Source organism: Cervus canadensis, chromosome 9 (assembly GCF_019320065.1).
Source record: "Cervus canadensis isolate Bull #8, Minnesota chromosome 9, ASM1932006v1, whole genome shotgun sequence".
Classification (NCBI taxonomy): domain Eukaryota; kingdom Metazoa; phylum Chordata; class Mammalia; order Artiodactyla; family Cervidae; genus Cervus; species Cervus canadensis.
In genome coordinates this window covers 17,495,164-17,513,515 of record NC_057394.1, presented here as the reverse complement: position 1 = coordinate 17,513,515, position 18,352 = coordinate 17,495,164, and the positions used below count along the sequence as shown (strand labels likewise).

Below are 18,352 nucleotides of genomic sequence, written 5' to 3'. Positions count from 1 at the left end.
AGATATTGGTAAGTGTGTGAACAGTATCCTCATTTTACAGGTAAGAAAATTGAAACACAGAGAAATTAAATAACTAGCATATAAGTATTAACATAATTATAACTGGCTATTACTATTAGTAACTAGCACCAAGAAGTTGGATCCAGGGCCAATACTTATAACCATGACAATATCTTGCCTGGAGATTTGCTTCCAGTAGTATCTACCTACTTTGGCCTTGATCACACAGCTAGTTGATAGCCAGGCCAAGGCTACTCCTGTCCTCCCTCCAGTCACACCCCTGTCTCAACAGATCCTGTCAATAATCACCTGCAAAAACAAAGCCACCCTGGGCCTCAGCACAAATCTAACCAACTGGACAGAGTGGGCATGTACACTGATGAACTAACTCTTCATAGGAACCCAGATCAGGAGACTACCTTCCAAAGCAAGACAGGTGAAGGCCTCAGGGTGGAGAGAAGCAACCACTAGGAACCCTTCAGGGACACTTTTATTTAACACTGAAGATCCACCTGCTATAAACTACAAGACCTCTTAAATGTAACCAAAAGTCAACTGTAAAACTAGAAGGTTGATTTTATTGAAGAGGATGTTTACATTTCACTGATCTTGTATTTTAATTAATCTTACATTACCATTTAGGTAAAACTCAAAATACGGGCATGTGTCAGAGCTCTGTGGTCTCAGAAAAGGATGGACAATGAAAGAAAGAAACACACAGCCTGTCTTCTGTAGAGATGTTCCTGGAAAAAGGTTCTTCCTCGTTAGCTTAACACTACATAACACACCCAACGTTTCAACAGCTGGTCAAAAACATTTCAATACATTTGCATCATCTGTTAGGTGTTTAATATGCCACATAACAAATGGACTCCTAAATCATCCTGCAAAGTAAACATTCATGTATTTTTACAGACATGCATAAATTGGAATAAAACATTATATGTTCCTATATTCAGATTTGCTCTGGCAGGAAAAATTGTCAGTGAAGTTTTTGTAGAAAATGAATAAACAGACACAGTGATTTTCTTCCAAGTGTATCTTCCATTTTCAAATATGAAAATATAACCAGGCACTTAATGTGTTAACAAGACATATTCACTTAAAAATTTGGTGTCTGACTTACCTATTGGATTTATATTGAAGAACAATACCGGAGCTCTTAAAATGGCCTCCAACATTTTGTTGTGCAAAGTTTGTGAAGAATTAACAAGGATGTAGAATATCAACAGAGACCGTGTGATGCCAAAAAGGACAGTAGACACAGTTAACCCTGAAATAAAGAAGCATCAATCAGCACAAGATCTCTGTCTTATCCTCAACCATGCTAAAGCATGGCAGGCAGTTTAAAAAGATACTGTGTATTTTATTTTATAAATAAAATTTGTATAGAGGTTTATATACACAGAATACAGAATAAAAAACATATATATATATATATGTATATATATATAAAGTAGATTTTCTAAGAGTTTAATGCTTTCAAAAAATACATTTATAAAGAAAAGTGTAAAAATCACTGTTTTCCTCTCACTAAATAGAAACAACATGGAGGAAAAATTGTGTAAACTACAGTTTCATTCTAGGCCTAATTCAATTACAAGTTCTAATAAAACTTGTAAGAAAGATAATTATACAAGTAGCTGATTTTTTTTTTTGCCACATTTCAAATCTCATTATTTACAACATGTCCCATAATCTAAAAGTAAAGTATGCTTTGGTGAAAGTGAAAGTGTTAGTTGCTCATCTGTGTCATACTCTTTGCAACCCCATGGACTGTAGACCCCAGGCTCCTCTGTCCATGGAATTCTCCAGGCAAGAATAGCGGAATATGTGGGTTGCCATTCCCTTCTCCAATGCTTTGCTACCAGCACAAGAATTAATAGGAAAAAGGAGACATAATCTACCATTTCCTTGTAATTTACAAGGAAATTTATTTCCATGTAAAGTAGCTTTTTAAGAACTCACTCTACGTAATACTCTGTGGTGACCTAAATGGAAAGGAAATCCAAAGATAGGATACCTATGTTCAATGGTTCACTTGGCTGTACAACAAAAACTAAAACAACATTGGAAAGCAACTGTAATAAAAATTAATAAAAATTTAAAATGATACAAATAAACTAGCTACTTCTATGCCCAAGTAGCTACAAGGGGTATGAAGAGAACATGTTAAGTTGCAAGTGGACAATCTCTTAAATAATTGAACTGGAGAAACTACAAATTATATGTTGACATGAGATAATCTAAACTAACCTCTCACTATTTTATAGAACCCCAAAGCATTTGTAAATAAATATAATCATTTAAATTTATGTCATATTAATGACATAAAAGAGCACAGGAGACAGGGATCAAGACCATCCCCATGGAAAAGAAATGCAAAAAGGCAAAATGGTTGTCTGAGGAGGCATTACAAATAGTTATAAAAAGAAGAGAAGCAAAAAGCAAAGGAGAAAAGGAAAGATATACCCATTTGAATGCACAGTTCCAAAGAGTAGCCAGGAGAGATAAGAAAGCCTTCCTCACCGATCAATGCAAAGAAATAGAGGAAAAAAAACAGAATGGGAAAGACTAGAGATCTCTTCAAGAAAATTAGAGATATCAAGGGAACATTTCAGGCAAAGATGGATTCGATAAAGGACCGAAATGGTATGGACGTAACAGAAGCAGAAGATATTAAGAAGAGGTGGCAAGAATACACAGAAGAACTGTACAAAAAAGATCTTCATGACCCAGATAATCACAATGGTGTGATCATTCACCTAGAGCCAGACATCCTGGAATGTGAAGTCAAGTGGGCCATAGAAAGCATCACTACGAACAAAGCTAGTGGAGGTGATGGAATTCCAGTTGAGCTATTTCAAATCCTGAAAGATGGTGCTGTGAAAGTGCAGCACTCAATATGCCAGCAAATTTGGAAAACTCAGCAGTGGCCACAGGACTGGAAAAGGTCAGTTTTCATTCCAATCCCTAAGAAAGGCAATCCCAAAGAATGCTCAAACTACCATACAATTGCATTCATCTCACACGCTAGTAAAGTAATGCTCAAAATTCTCCAAGGCAGGCTTCAGCAATACGTGAACCAAGAACTTCCAGATGTTCAAGCTGGTTTTAGAAAAGGCCGAGGAACCAGAGATTAAATTGCCAATATCCGCTGGATCATCGAAAAAGCAAGAGAGTTCTAGAAAAACATCTCTTTCTGCTTTATTGACTATGCCAAAGCCTTTGACTGTGTGGATCACAATAAACTGTGGAAAATTCTGAAAGAGATGGGAATACCAGACCACCTGACCTGCCTCTTGAGAAACCTGTATGCAGGTCAGGAAGCAACAGTTAGAACTGGACATGGAACAACAGACTGCTTCCAAATAGCAAAAGGAGTACGTCAAGGCTGTATATTGTCACCCTGCTTTTTTAACTTATATGCAGAGTACATCATGAGAAACACTGGGCTGGAAGAAGCGCAAGCTGGAATCATGATTGCCGGGAGAAATATCAATAACCTCAGATATGCAGATGACACCACCTTTATGGCAGAGAGTGAAGAGGAACTAAAAAGCCTCTTGATGAAAGTGAAAGAGGAGAGTGAAAAAGTTGGCTTAAAGCTTAACATTCAGAAAATGAAGATCATGGCATCTAGTCCCATCACCTGATGGGAAATAGATGGGGAGACAGTGGAACCAGTGTCAGACTTCATTTTTTTGGGCTCCAAAATCACTGCAGATGGTGATTGCAGCCATGAAATTAAAAGACTCTTGCTCTTTGGAAGGAAAGTTATGACCAAACTAGATAGCATATTAAAAAGCAGAGACATTACTTTGTCAACAAAGGTCCATCTGGTCAAGGCTATGGTTTTTCCAGTGGTCACGTATGGATGTGAGAGTTGGACTGTGAAGAAAGCTGAGCGCCAAAGAATTGATGCTTTTGAACTGTGGTGTTGGAGAAGAGTCTTGAGAGTCCCTTGGACTGCAAGGAGATCCAACCAGTTCATCCTAAAGGAGATCAGTCCTGGGTGTTCATTGGAAGGACTGATGCTGAAGCTGAAACTCCAGTACTTTGGCCACCTCATGCAAATAAGTGACTCATTGGAAAAGACCCTGATGCTGGGAGGGATTGGGGGCAGGAGGAGAAGGGGACAACAGAGGATGAGATGGCTGGATGGCACCACCAACTCGATGGGCATGAGTTTGAGTAAATTCTGGGAGTTGGTGATGGACAGGGGGGGCTGGTGTGCTGCGATTCATGGGGTCACAAAGAGTCAGACATGACCGAGCGACTGAACTGAACTGAACTGATGCATATAAAAATTAACATAGCCCTCCAAACATCTCTTCAACTCACAATGCTATATAGAGTGGGGATAACTTTGGCAATATATATTCAATCAAGTACTTTTTTCCATTCAGCTACCACATCAGTGTTATTTAATTTCTGAAAGCAGCTTAAATTCCTGAATTCCATCAACAGGAATTTGCCTTAGCCCACCATCCTATATTAATGTGTAACAGAATCCCTTTCTTCTTCTTTAAGCCATCATTGTCCACCAATTCAGAAGTTAAAAACTGGTAGATTCAAGTTTCTTATCAAGTGATCAATAAAATAAATACCAAATTTCAATGAGTGGATTTTTACATATCTTACTCTTTGTAGGAAGCTTGTACAAGCATTACCTGTGAGAATATTTCAATGTTTAGTTATTTAAAAAAAATAATTGGGGTATAGTTGCTTTTCAATGTTGTATTAGTTTCTGCTGTTCAACAAAGTAAATCAGCTATACATATACATATATCCCTTCCCTCTTGGACCTCCCTTCCCCCATTCCTTCCACTCTAGGTCATTGCAGAGCACTGAGTTGAGCACCCTGTGCTATGTAGCAGCTTCCCACTAGCTATCTGTTTTACACATGGTAGTGTGCATATGTCAATCTGAATCTTCCAATTCATCTTTCTCACCTCCCCACTCCTGCTCTGTGTCCAAATATCTATTCTCTACATCTACAACTCTATTCATCCCCTGAAAATAGGTTCATCTGTACCATTTTTCTAGATTCCATGTTGTTGTTCAGTCGCCAAGTCATGTCCAACTCTTCACAACCCCATGGACAGCAGCACGCCAGTCTTCCCTGTCCCTCACCATCTCCTGGAGTTTGCCCAAGTTCATGAATCGGTGATGCTATCCAACTAGCTCATCCTCTATCACCCTCTTCTCCTTCTGCATTCAACCTTTCCCAGAATCAGAGTCTTTTCCAGTGAGTAGGCTATTTGCATCAGGTGGCCAAAGTATTGGAGTTTCAGCTTCAACATCAGTCCTTCTAAGTGAACACCGAGGACTGATCTCCTTTAGGATGGGCTGGTTGGATCTCCTTGCAGTCCAAGGGACTCTCAAGAATATTTTCCAACACCACAGTTCAAAAGCATCAATTCTTTGGTGCTCAGTCTTCTTTATTGTCCAGCTCTCACATCTGTACATGACTACTGGAAAGATAACCTTGTGTATACAGACCTTTGTTGGCAAAGTGATGTCTCTGCTTTTTAACACACTATCTAGGTTTGTCAAAGCTTTCCTGACAAGAAGCAATTGTATTCTAATTAATGGCTGCAGTCACCATCTGCAGGGATTTTGAAGTGCAAGAAAATAAAGTCTGTCACTATTTCTGATGTTTGCCCATCTATTTGCCATGAAGAGATGGGACTGGATATCATGATCTTAATTTTTTTAATATTCAGTTTGAAGTTGGCTTTTTCACCCTCCTTCTACAACCTCATCAAGAGGCTCTTTAGTTTCTTCTTTATTTCTGCCATTAGAGAGGCATCACCCACATACCTGAGACAGATACTCTCCAGCAATCTTGACTTCAGCTTGTAACCCATCTAGCCCAGCATTTCACATGGTGTGCTCTGTGTATAAGTTAAATAAATGGGGTGACAACAAACAGCCTTGTCACACTTCTTGCTCCATCCTGAACTAATCAGTTGTTCCATACAGGGTTCTAACTGTTGCTTCTTGACCCACATACAGGTTTCTCAGGAGACAGGTAAGATGGTCTGGTATTCCCATCTCTTTAAGAGTTTTCCCCAGTTTGTTACGATCCACACAGTCAAAGGCTTTAGCTTAGCCAGTGAAACAGAGGTAGATGTTTTTCTGGAATTCCCGTGCTTTTTCTATGATCTGGAAAATGTTGGCAATTTGACCTCTGGTTCCTCTGCCTTTCTAAATGCAGCTTGGACATCTGGAAGTTCTCAGTTCACATGATGCTGAAACATAGCTTGAAGGATTTTGAGCATAACATTACTAGCATGGGAAATGAGTGCAATTATCTGGTGGACTGAAATTCCTTAGTACTGCCCTTCTTTGGAACTGGGATGAGGCTTGAGCTTTTCCAGTCCTGTGGCCACTGCTGGGTTTTCCAAATTTGCTGACACATTGAGTGTCACTTTAATAGCATCATATTTTATGACTTTAAATAGCTCTGCTGGAATTCCATCACCTCCACCACATTATAGGCAACAGTGCTTCCTAAGGCTTACTTGACTTCACACTCCAGAATGTCTGGCTCTGCGTAAGAGACTACATCATTGTGGTTATCTAGGTCATTAAGATCTTTATTGTACAGTTCTTCTGTGTATTCTTTCCATCTCTTCTTGATCTCTTCTGCTTCCATTAGGTCTTTACCGTTTCTGTCCTTTATTGTGCCCATCTTCGGATGAAACGTTCCTTTGATATTTCCAATTTCCTTGAAAAGCCTTATCCCTTCTGTTGTTTTCCTCTATTTCTTTGTATTGTCCATTGAAGAAGGCCTTCCGGTCTCTCCTTGTTATTCTCTAGAACTCTGCATTTAGTTCTAGGGGGTCTTCTAGGTCTTCATAGACCTGGTCAACTTCAGCTTCTTCAGCATCAGGGGTCGGTGCATAGATTTGGATTACTGAGATGTTGAATGGTTTGCCTTGGAAATGGATCGAGATCATTCTGTCATTTTTAAGGTGGCACCCACGAACTACATTTTGGACTCTTGTTGATTATGAGTGCTATTCCATTTCTTCAAAGTGATTCTTGCCCACAGTAGTAGATACAATGGTCATCTGAATTAAATTCACCCATTTCTGTCCATTTGAGTTCACTGATTCCTAAGATGTCGATGTTACTCTTACCATCTCCTGTTTGACCACATCCAGTTTACCTGGATTCATAGACCTAACTTTCCAGGCTCCTATGCAATACTGTTCTTTATAGCATCAGATTTTAACTTTCCCCACAAGACACACCCACAACCGAGTGTCATTTCCACTTTGACCCAGCCACTTCATTCTGTCTGGAGCTATTAGTAGTTGTCTTCTGCTCTTCCCAATAGCAGCCATGAAATTAAAAGACGCTTACTCCTTAGAAGGAAAATTATGACCAACCTAGACAGCATATTAAAAAGCAGAGATATTACTTTGTCAACAAAGGTCCATCAAGTCAAGGATACGGTTTTTCAAGTGGTCATGTGTGGATATGAGGGTTGAACCATAAAGAAAGCTGAGCACAGAAGAACTGATGCTTTTGAACTGTGGTGTTGGAGAAGACTCTTGAGAGTCCCTTGACTGCAAGGAGATCCAGCCAGTCCATCCTAAAGGAGATCAGTCCTGAATATTCATTAGAAGGACTGATGTTGAAGCTGAAACACCAATACTTTAGCCACCTGATGTAAAGAGCTGACTCATTGGAAAAGCCCCTGATGCTGGGAAAGATTCAAGGCAGGAGGAGAAGGGGATGACAGAGGATGAGATGGTTCGATGGCATCACCTACTCAATCATCCGAGAGTTGGTGATGGACAGGGAGGCCTGACATGCTGAGATTCATAGGGTCACAAAGAGTCGGACATGAATGAGCAACTGAACTGATCTGAACTTCCCCAGTAGCATATTGGACACCTTCTGACCTGGGGGCTAATCTTTTGACATCCTATCTTTTTGCCTTTTTATGCATTTCATGGGTTTCTCTTGGCTAGTACACTGGAGTGGTTTGCCATTCCCTCCTCCAGTGGATCCCATTTTGTCATAACTCTGCACTATGACCTGTCTGTCTTAGGTGGCCCTACATGGCATAGCTCATAGCTTCATTGAGTTATGCCAGCCCCTTCGCCATGCAGAGACCCACAAAGAGGCTAGATTCCATATATATGCATTAATTAAAGTATTTTTTTTTTCTGTTTTTCTCTTTCTGACTTACTTTACTTTGTATGACAAACTCTAGGTCCATCCATGTCTCGACAAATGATCTAATTTCATTCCTTTCTATGGATAAGTAATACTCCAGTGTATATGTGTGTTAGTCACTCAGTCATGTTCAACTCTTTGCAACGCCATGGACTGTAGCCTGCCAGGCTCCTCTGTCCATGGAATTCTGCAAGCATGAACACTGGAGTAGGTTGCCATGCCCTTATCTAGGAGTTCTTCCTGACTCAGGGATTGAACCCAGGTCTTCCACATTGCAGGCAGATTCTTTACCATTTGAGCTATCAGGAAGCCCCCCCTCCCCCGACCCAGTGTATATATGTACCATAAATGAAATGAAAAGACAGTCCTGAGAATGGGAGAAAATAATTACAAAATAAGTAACTGACCAGGGATTAGTCTCCACAGTATACAAACAGCTCATGCAGCTTAATATATATATATTAAAAAAAAAAAAAACCCAATCAAAAAATGGGCAGAAGATCTATATAGACCTTTCTCCAAAGAAGATATACAGATGGCCAAGAGGCACATGAAAAAATGCTCATTATCATTATTAGAGAAATGCAGATCAAAATTCTGATACGGTATTACCTCACACAATAAATGCTAGAGAAGATGTGGAAAAAGGGAACCTTTTTTCACTGTTAGTAGGAATGTAAATTGCTACAGTCACTGTGGAGAACAGTATGCAGGTTCCTTAAAAAATAGAACCATCATGCAACCCAGCAATCCCACTACTGGGCACATATCCTAAGAAAACCATAATTCAAAAAGACACACGCACCCCAGTGTTCATAGCAACATGGAAGCAACCTAAATGTCTATCAACAGATTAATGGATAAAGAAGACATTTAAAGTTTTTGTTAAAGACATCCTTTAAATAATACATAATGCTATGCTATATATATTCTAAATACTCTTGTGAATAGAGACAATCATGATAATATTAGTCTGGCAAGCAAAAGTTTGAATTAATCACACAGTTGGGGAGGAGGTAACACTGCGATCTCAGGGTAAGAAAGAGAAGGAATCCTAATTCTAGACAATGGACTTCCCTGCTTAGCTTCTCAAATTATTAGTGAAGTCCAGGTAATGAGCAGTGTGGAAAGGGGAGCTTTGCATACCTGGGAGGGAATACTGCTTTTATCTGGGGCCCATGCTGTCAGAGGATTTCATCCAAGATCAATAAAAGCCAAGGTTTATTCAGACAGAACTGGAACAACCTGAACCACAGGGTAGGGATCCATTTCTAATCCCCTTGCCCATCCATACAGCGATATAAAATTTAGTTAAAGCCCCTATTAGAATACACAATAGCTACATATTTCCAGTGGCTGATTTTCTCAATATTCAATCCTGGTTTAATACCAAAATCCAGTATGGACCAAATTAAGAGTCCCCATTCAATCTCTTTTCTTCTAGTAGATCTTTAAAATAATTATTTTAATTAATTCATAGAGTAAATGCGATTCAGACACTTAGTCTGTTAAGACATCACTGAATTACTCTGGAAGCCCTTGTTGCTCACACAGACTCATTGTAAGCGCCTTAAACTCTGGTATAACAGAGCAGATGACTCAGCTTTACCTGAATAAACTCCTAAGTACCAGTTCAGAACAAACACTACATCTTCATGTTCTTTTACATATCTCCCAAAATACAGGTCATTTTGTACATTTGCCCTATGGAACAGGAAATAAAAAGTATTACACTATAGATATACACAGAATTTACACAAATATCACAAAAAAATTACCTCAATTCAAGAAATATATATTATGCTGGAAAGTGTTTCCCAGCTTGAAAGGCCCAGTGTGTATCTCCCTTTTAAAAATCTGAATCATGTATTTACATGTATGACAAAAACCACTACAATATTGTAAAGTAATTAGCTTCCAACTAATAAAAATAAATGAAAAAAAATAAAATAAATAAAATAAAAATCTGAATCACGACTTTCAGTTTTCAAAATTATCTGTGAAGACAGACTTAGAAAATGAACTTATGGTTGCCAAGAGGAAGGATAGTTAGAATGTGTGGATGCTCATGCACACACTGCTATATTTAAAACAGGTAACCAACAAGGGCTTATTGTATAACACTTGGAACTCTGCCCAATGTTATGTGGCAGCCTGGATGGGAGGGAAGTTTGGGGGAGAATGAGTACATGTATATGTATGGCTGCGTCCCTTCGCTATTCAAATGAAACTATCACAACATTGTTGATCAGCTATATTGCAATACAATATTAACAGTTAAAAAAAAAAAAAAAAAAAGAATTGTCTGTGAAGAAGCTGCTATGGGGAGGGACATGAGGAAGGACCACAGGGGGATCACACACCAACTGCAGGAACTTTCATCTTTCTTCAGGGAAACTACCTTAGGGTCAGAAGAGGAGGCTGAACTAGCCCCATGTCTCCCCCTGACTCTGTGGGAAAGTGAGGCTCCGTGTATATTTCTCAGCACTTTGGGTCAGACCAGGAATCACTTACCAGTATGCAAGCCACCAGTCCTGCAGGGCGTAGGCGACCTGGAGCAGGAAACACAGTCACTCAGACACTGACGTCACCAGGGTGGAGGATGGGAAGGCTCCAGGACACGGAGACGGTCCTTCTGGCTCAGGTCTGCGCCAAGCCCCACAGGTGACCACAGCTCCGGGGAGGGCATCTTACAACTTAATATGCTTAAAAGAAATCCCCTTCCCCTGGAAAACTTTGCTTCCCAGATATACCGTACTTCAATACAAATTCAAGTGGACTGCAAAAGGCAGTAATAACAAAACTAATGCTGGGAGTTTTCAAAGCAAAAAGCTTAACAGGTACAGTGATGGTCAGTTCTGGGTTTCAGGTTAGCTGGGCCAGTCTCCAGTGATTCAACCAAACACTCATCTAGATGTTGCTATGAAGGTATTTTGTGGATGTGGTTCACATCCGTCATCAGAACTTCAGGAAAGGAGACCACCCTCAACACTGTGGTGGCCTCGTCCAGTCAGATGAAGGCTTGAAGAGCAAAACCTGAGGCTTTCTGGAGGAGGAAGAAATTCTGCTTCAAAACAGCAGGGTCAGCTCCTGCCTGAGGTTTCAGTCTGTAGGCCTGCCTTTCTGATTTCACATTCACCCAGATAGGCCTACAACTTCATGAGCCAACTCTTTGAGATAAATCTCTTAAAACACATATTTAAAAATAATTATAAAATATAGTATAAATAGTATGCAAATATCAACCTGAGTGCACAAACCAAAATAAACACCCTTACATACCTGAGCTGCGATGTTTACTAGAATAAGGAAGATGATGACAGGCCAGTCAGCACCAGCTGTGAAGTAATTCTCATAGGTCTTAAAACCAACTTTTCCTTCCAAATGGTCCTCTAGAGGTAGTGTAACCTGTATATTCTCAGTCTAGAAGGGGAATATGTCAGTGAGATGAAATTTTTAAAAATGAACCCCAAATGTGAAGAGTTCAACAATGTCCTCCACTGCAAAGCTGTGGGAAACACACATTTCATACACTGGCAAGAGTGCAGGATGGTCCATCTCCTATGGAGAAGGGTGTGGGAATATCTAGCCAAATCACATATGTGTTTACACTTGGACCCAGCCATCCTACTTCTAGGAATCTATTAGAAAGAAGGAAATGTCATTCGCATGAGGTTATTCACTGTTGGGTACCTTTGCTTAAAATAGAACATGACTCTCAACACACACACAACAAAATCAATTATAACTGCAGAAGCTTGCTCTAAGGTAACACACAAAATGATATGGAGCTAATGTATTCCTCTAGATGACTTGTGTCATTCAATGATAGAAACATAAAACATACTTAGGGCCCAAAATACTAGCCAAATACAGTAAACTGAGTTCACAGAGAGAGTTGGAGTAATATGAGTTTGGATAGCACATTGCAAGCATGTGATTTGAATCTATTTGATTCCTAAGTTTCAGAGAGTGATTCCTGAGTTTAGAAAGTGAACAACTAATCTGAATACTTATCAGAGTCATTCCAGGGTCCTGGGTTTGGATATTGAGGGTTTGGTTATCAAGGGAATATCTGCATATGTTTTTAAGGGAGCTCTAGTGCATTTCTGTCTGGAGGACTTAGAATGCATTATAGCACCACAGGAGCCTAGTGTGTCCTCGGCTCTCTCCTGGCCACTGGGATTCAAGGTTGATAAGATGTGGTCTTTCTTGAAGGGTAAGAAAGGAAGATGGGAACTAACACCAAAGTCTCTACCATGTGTCAGGTCCTTTGCCCACATTACCTCTGACCTATCATAAACCATCTGACACTGAGGCAAAATACTTCCATCAGCCACCTGCAGTGCCAGAACATTCCAACATATAGGAAAAGCAGCTGATTTAATGTGGCAACAGCAGGACTCAGTCTAAGGGGGTCTTCACATTAAGCCTCTGGATGCATAAGGGAAGCCAGGGGCCACCAGCATGACTAGGATGTAACTATGGTAAACTGAAGAGTTCTCAATCAGTGTGAGCCACATAAACCCAGAAATTCATAGCAGTGCACCCACTCCTGGTCTCCATAAGATTCTCCATCCTACACTCAAAGGGGAACCCCAAGCAGGCTTGCTCCCTTCATGCTCTTCTAACTCTACCAATTCCATGGAACAAGACTTTGGGAACCTTAGGGTCTACTTTGGGACAAATGAAGATGTCATGAGCAGAGCAGACTGAAGGTCCGTGAGACCACCAAGAGCAGACAGACCTGGGCACACTGCAGGATGAGAAACTCACATCTTGGTCTTCTGGAGCCGCATCTTTCAGCGAGGGTCTGGGAGATTGGAGAGACTGAACCAAAGACTCAGAGTTCACAGTGGGAGTTCCTGGAACTGGAGATGATCCAGACTGCTCATTTCCCTTCTCAGAAATGGAGAAAACATCTACCCCAGATTTCAGGAACTCAGAATAAGTTCCTCTTTCCACCATTTTGCCCTAAAATTAAAAAAGTTGAGAGAAATTAATTTATATTTGATAATATTAAACCAACCTAAATATTAATCAAAAAAAGTTATCTGGTCTTAAATTATGATTTTTATAACAAAAAAATGATGCCTGGGTCTAGAATTCTTGTTAAGAAATTCAGTTCAGTCAGCTCAGGACAGAACTGAGCATTGTGTTCTCTGCCAAACCGTGTCCCTGTGTTAGGTGCTGGGGGATGTGAAAGAAAGGTGTGCTCATGTGTTAAAAATGAAGGTCATTGACATGACTACCCTGGGCACTTAGGGAAGGAAGAAGTACAGAGGTTGGTGGCAGGATCAGCACAGTCTTTTTAGACAACATGGGAACCAAGAGAAGCCTCATGTGACAATTCCAGGAAAGAAATTTAAACTTAACCGAGAGTTGGCACAAGCATATCTACATATAGGTAAGAGTAACTCATTAACTCTTCAGTGACCACTGTCACTGTCATACTATCATGTGCCCAGCTAGGATAATAGGAACCAGTCCCGGACAGAAAACCAATGAGAGGCATCTCCATGGTCTCTACAACTGGCCCCACACACTCAGCAAGTTCCCAACTGAAAATTCAATATTCCACCTGATAAAGTAATTAAACAAGGAGGCCAAGGGTCTGGGGTGGCTGTAAAGCCTTGGCAGTCTGTGCCCACGAACCAAAACCTAAGCCAGAATCAATGCACTTAGATCCAAGAAAAAACTTCAGAACAATCAACCACATGCAACCAACTAGGCTTCCCCAAATTAGGCAACTGCTTAAGCTACAGCAAATCAAATCATTTTCTTTGAACATGTGTGACACATCCTTGCAGTTTCCCTCCCTTACAAAGTCATATAAAATAATGTGCAGATGTTTCACTATTTTCTGACCCCATGAAACCAGACTCAGCTGATCCCCTCAGTAGCAAATAAAACATCAGAGGAAAAAAATGTCAGGATGCAAAACTCATCAATTGAGAGCAGTTGTGGTTAAGGCAGCTCAGGTGGAGGGCGATGGCCCAGGACCCTCACTGGGACCCCTCTTACCCTCTTCCCTGAGGGGGTCCACTGGGAGAAATGCAGGGAAGCATCTGGGTATTGTCTGATACTGCAGAACTAGAAAATTATGCAGAATGTATTGTGTCTTGTTCCACAGCAGAGGCAAAACTCACACACCTCTTTAATGAAATCACCACTCCCCACATCAAATCTATAATATGCACAATGAAATGACTGGTAGTACAAAGACAGCAATTTCTCTCAGCAGTCAAGCACTGACATTTCCAAAGGGACAAGGGGGGCAGCCATCCCCTCTCTGCTGTGAGAGAGGAACCACACAAACAGTGAGGAGCACTCCAACTCATCCAGGAGTGCTCACCAGTGGACAAATAGTTGTTTTGTTAATACTAAAGTTGTAGGTAGTGTCCTGAAAGGAAGCAATAAGGGGGCCCCAAAACATCTAGGGACTGGCTAAATAGATTATTCTCCTGCCCACTGATCCTGTGCTCAGTGGGTCAATATCAACACTGCAGTTTACACACTAGAATCACCCCCTCTGAACATGAAATCAACTGCTCTCAACCTTGCAAACCTTAGCCTCTTCTAGAGGAGTGGAGAAAGAGTTGACACATGGAACTGCTTTCAGAGAGGCAGGGGTTCTGTATTTTAATAGTCTTTCTTGGAGCAGAGATTCATTTCAGAAGTCAGGGATCTGACCAAGGGCCTGTGGAGCACTCAGGGGTTAACAACAAAGGTGCTGAGATCTAGAAGTAAAAAAGCATAGGTTAAATGAAGCATTAAACAACCATCAAGTCTGCAAACTTCTCACTAATCTCCACACCACCCCCAGTCATGCTAGGAGTTGCGGGTTGGATGGTGCCCCCTCCTCAAAAAGAGAAGTTCAAACATGACACCTATGAACATGACCTTATTTGGAAACAGGATCTTTGCAGATGTAATCAAGTTAAGATGAGGTCATACTGGAGCAGTGTTATCTCCAATAAGACTGATGTTCTTATGAGTAGAGACCCAGACACGGGGACAATGGCCATGTGACATCAGAGGCAGAAACCACAGTGCTGCAGCTGGAAGTCAAGGAACACCAAGGAAGGCCCGTGAACACCAGAGGCTGGAAGAAAGGATTCTCCCCTGGAGCCTTCAGGAGAGCACAGCCCTGCCAGCACCTAGATGTGGGACCTGAAGCCTCCTGAACAGGGAGATGATAAACTTCTGCTGTTTTAAGTCACCCAGTTTGCAGTACTTGGTTACGGCAGCTCTCGAAACTGATACTCTAGCCTGAGCTCACACTTCTGTCTCCTCAGCTTTACTAAGACTTGTAACTGCTTCTGCTGTCCCCACTCCAGTGACCATCAGAGGAATCTCTTAACTCCTACATCAGACCACATCCCTCCTCTTCTATGGACCGTCTAAGCTTTCCATCCTACTTCCAGGCCCACAGCTCAGAGACCAGCTCCCTCCCATATCCCTGCTCACTCTACTCAGACACGCTGGTCTTCCTGCCGTTCCTCCAACCTGTCAGGTCAGCTCCTTCCTTAGGACCCCCTGCCTCAGACCCCGCCTCCCCCAGGTGACTGCGTGGTCCCCACCTTCATGTCACTCAGACCCCATGAGGCACCAGCTCATCAGGGAGGCAGCCAGGATGTCAGTCCACCTCTCTCTGTCACATCCTCCCCGTAAGAACAGGAGCCCCATGAGGGCAGGGCCTTGTCCTCCTGCTACACAGGCTCCCATATGTATCAGGCATATAGAGACCTGGGCAGGGAGACCAGCAACTGGAGACACCAGCAGAGTGGGCATCTCTGACCCGGGTGCTCAGCTACCCAACCTCACTTCTCGTGTTAATGGTAGATGCTCTTGAGGCAAACTATATGACAATCACCTGGATACAAACAGATCTAAGTATCTCTAATTTCTAAGTAATAAACTTTGCCTTAAGTCATGGAATAAGAAAATAAAAAAAAAATCTAAATAAAATTACATCATTACACTTAACAGATTTCATTAGAAGAGTGATGATTCGGTAACCTAGGTTTTATGCAGCCTAGAGTTTGAAAGAAAGTGAAAGTCAGTCATGTCTGACTCTTTGTGACCCCATGGACTATACAGTCCATGGAATTCTCCAGGCCAGAATACTGGAGTGGGTAGCCTTTCCCTTCTCCAAGGGATCATCCCAACCCAGGGATTGAACCCAGGTCTCCCACACTACAGGCAGATTCCTTACCAGCTAAGCCACAAGAGAAGCCCTAGAGTGTAGGCTTAGAGTATAGTAGTGATACTTCTGGGCTTTTCAAGTGGCACTAGTGGTAAAGAATCTGCCTGTCAATGAGATAGTGTTCAATGGTAAGAGACTCAGTTTTAGTTCCGGGGTTGGGAAGATCCCCTGGAGGAGGACATGGCAACCCCCTCCAGTATTCTCGCCCGGGAAATCCCATGAACAGAAAAGCCTGGTTGGCTACAGGTCTTTGGATTCATCCTCCAAGGCATGAACAGCAGCTCTGAGCAGAAGGGGACATAAAACTTAGGGAGAAGAGGGTGTTTACCATGAATGCGAGGAGAGTGACTTGTGGGGATGTCTGTCCTTCAACACACTTGAGTGCTAGCAATTCCACAGACTTCTAGAAACTACTTACATCTTTCAGTATCAGAATCTGACTTGCATCTTCTAGGTACTGCAACTGATGAGTCACAAAGATTGTGATCTTCTCCTGCAAGGCCTGACGAATACACCTACAAAGGTAAAAGGTACAGTATGCAAAAGCACATTAATGGGGGTACTTCAAACTGGAAACTTATATTTTGAAAAGAAAAAGACAAAGACTACACAGCAGTCAAAGATCTGCAGTTTAAATGCCAAATCAATAATAAATATTAAATAAACATAAATCAACTAATCCAATTATGTTTTTAAATTTATCAGCAGCAAATTTGAACCTAACTCTGCTTAAAAAAGCAGGCTAGTGAAGGAGGCACCAACAGCTAAGGTTTTTTTCTAAAACCCAGTTTAACAATTATTTACATGTTTCATAAATAAAAACAATTAATACTGAGATTCTGAAGTTCTACTGAACTAAAATACTATTTTATTGCTATGTAGGAATGGGAGGAGAGGGATCTATGTCACATAAAAATGTGTACATTCTTAGACACCTTTCTATGTAATTATAATTAATGATGTAAGTATTAACAACAAAAAAAAAAAACTAAGATTCTTGGTAATCTTTGCCACAGTGCATTTGCTAGACACTTGTTTCCAAAGAACATTAGATAAAAAATGAATGCCAGCGTGGCCTCCATTAGTTTCTGCAATATTCCCAGTTCCATCCAGAAAGCAAGTCTTCTTCCTTTAGGACTGAACACTTTCCAAACATGAAAATAAAATGAATGTATTCCAAATGGCCCGAATCACAGTGGAAATCACCCAAAGTCTCAGAGCACATGCCAGTTCTCTATAGTCAAGATCCCCCTTACTATTCAACCTTAAATTTTTTTTCACAGAAAAAAAAAAAAAACTGCTCCTACATTTTAAATGCAGACCCCTAATAACTCAGCCCCAGTCTAACCCCAAAGGGTCCACAACACCTCTAGGAAAGCGAGTGTCCAGGTCTGGGGCCCTGGTGACCACGGGCAGGTTTCCAGGCAGGTACTCTGAGAGCCTGAGCCCCTTGCAGAGTAAATCTCAGGAACCTGGGCCAGAACTCAGCCTGTGAGTGAGTCAGGAGAGTCTGAAGGCAGCAGACAGCAGCTCAGTCCCTCTCAGGAGCCTGACAATGTTGGACAAGAGAGTAAATCTCAGTTTCACCATCTCAGAACAACATCAATGACAACTCATCCATACCTTCTAAGAAATCAAACCACCAATACGCTCAGTGAACGTCAGTCCTTTTCTCCACTTCTTCCTAACAACAAATGGTCAAGTGCTTTGGACTCAGGACAGAAGAGTCCTAAAGGGACACTCTGGACACTGGGTCTGTGATTAGAAGCAAGACTCCAGGATGTATACACATACACCATCGCTTCATTAAGTCCAAAAGGATTCATTTTTACTCTTTAACATGTGTTAGTTCAGCATTCATACTAGGTTTCTTGACTAACACTTTTTTTCAGATATAGTACTAAAGCATTTAAATAGAAATTTTTCTCCTTAATTCATAATTAC

General features: G+C 41.1%; 2 protein-coding genes across 2 annotated transcripts in view; one reads left to right on the top strand and one right to left on the bottom strand.

Annotated features, from left to right (window-relative positions):
- Nucleotides 1-18,352, top strand: part of LOC122447240 (ATP-binding cassette sub-family C member 4-like) — a 914,448-nt gene that overhangs the window by 271,871 nt on the left and 624,225 nt on the right. The window lies entirely within an intron of this gene.
- LOC122447592 (ATP-binding cassette sub-family C member 4-like) overlaps nt 1-18,352 on the bottom strand; it is a 160,581-nt gene that overhangs the window by 80,755 nt on the left and 61,474 nt on the right. Inside the window, exons 14-19 of the mRNA XM_043478289.1 lie at nt 16,827-16,923; nt 12,976-13,173; nt 11,482-11,622; nt 10,714-10,751; nt 9,809-9,903; nt 1,127-1,273 (exon numbers count right to left, since the gene is read on the bottom strand). Of these exons, the coding sequence (XP_043334224.1) occupies nt 1,127-1,273; nt 9,809-9,903; nt 10,714-10,751; nt 11,482-11,622; nt 12,976-13,173; nt 16,827-16,923 (716 nt within the window). The remainder of the gene's footprint in view (nt 1-1,126; nt 1,274-9,808; nt 9,904-10,713; nt 10,752-11,481; nt 11,623-12,975; nt 13,174-16,826; nt 16,924-18,352) is intronic.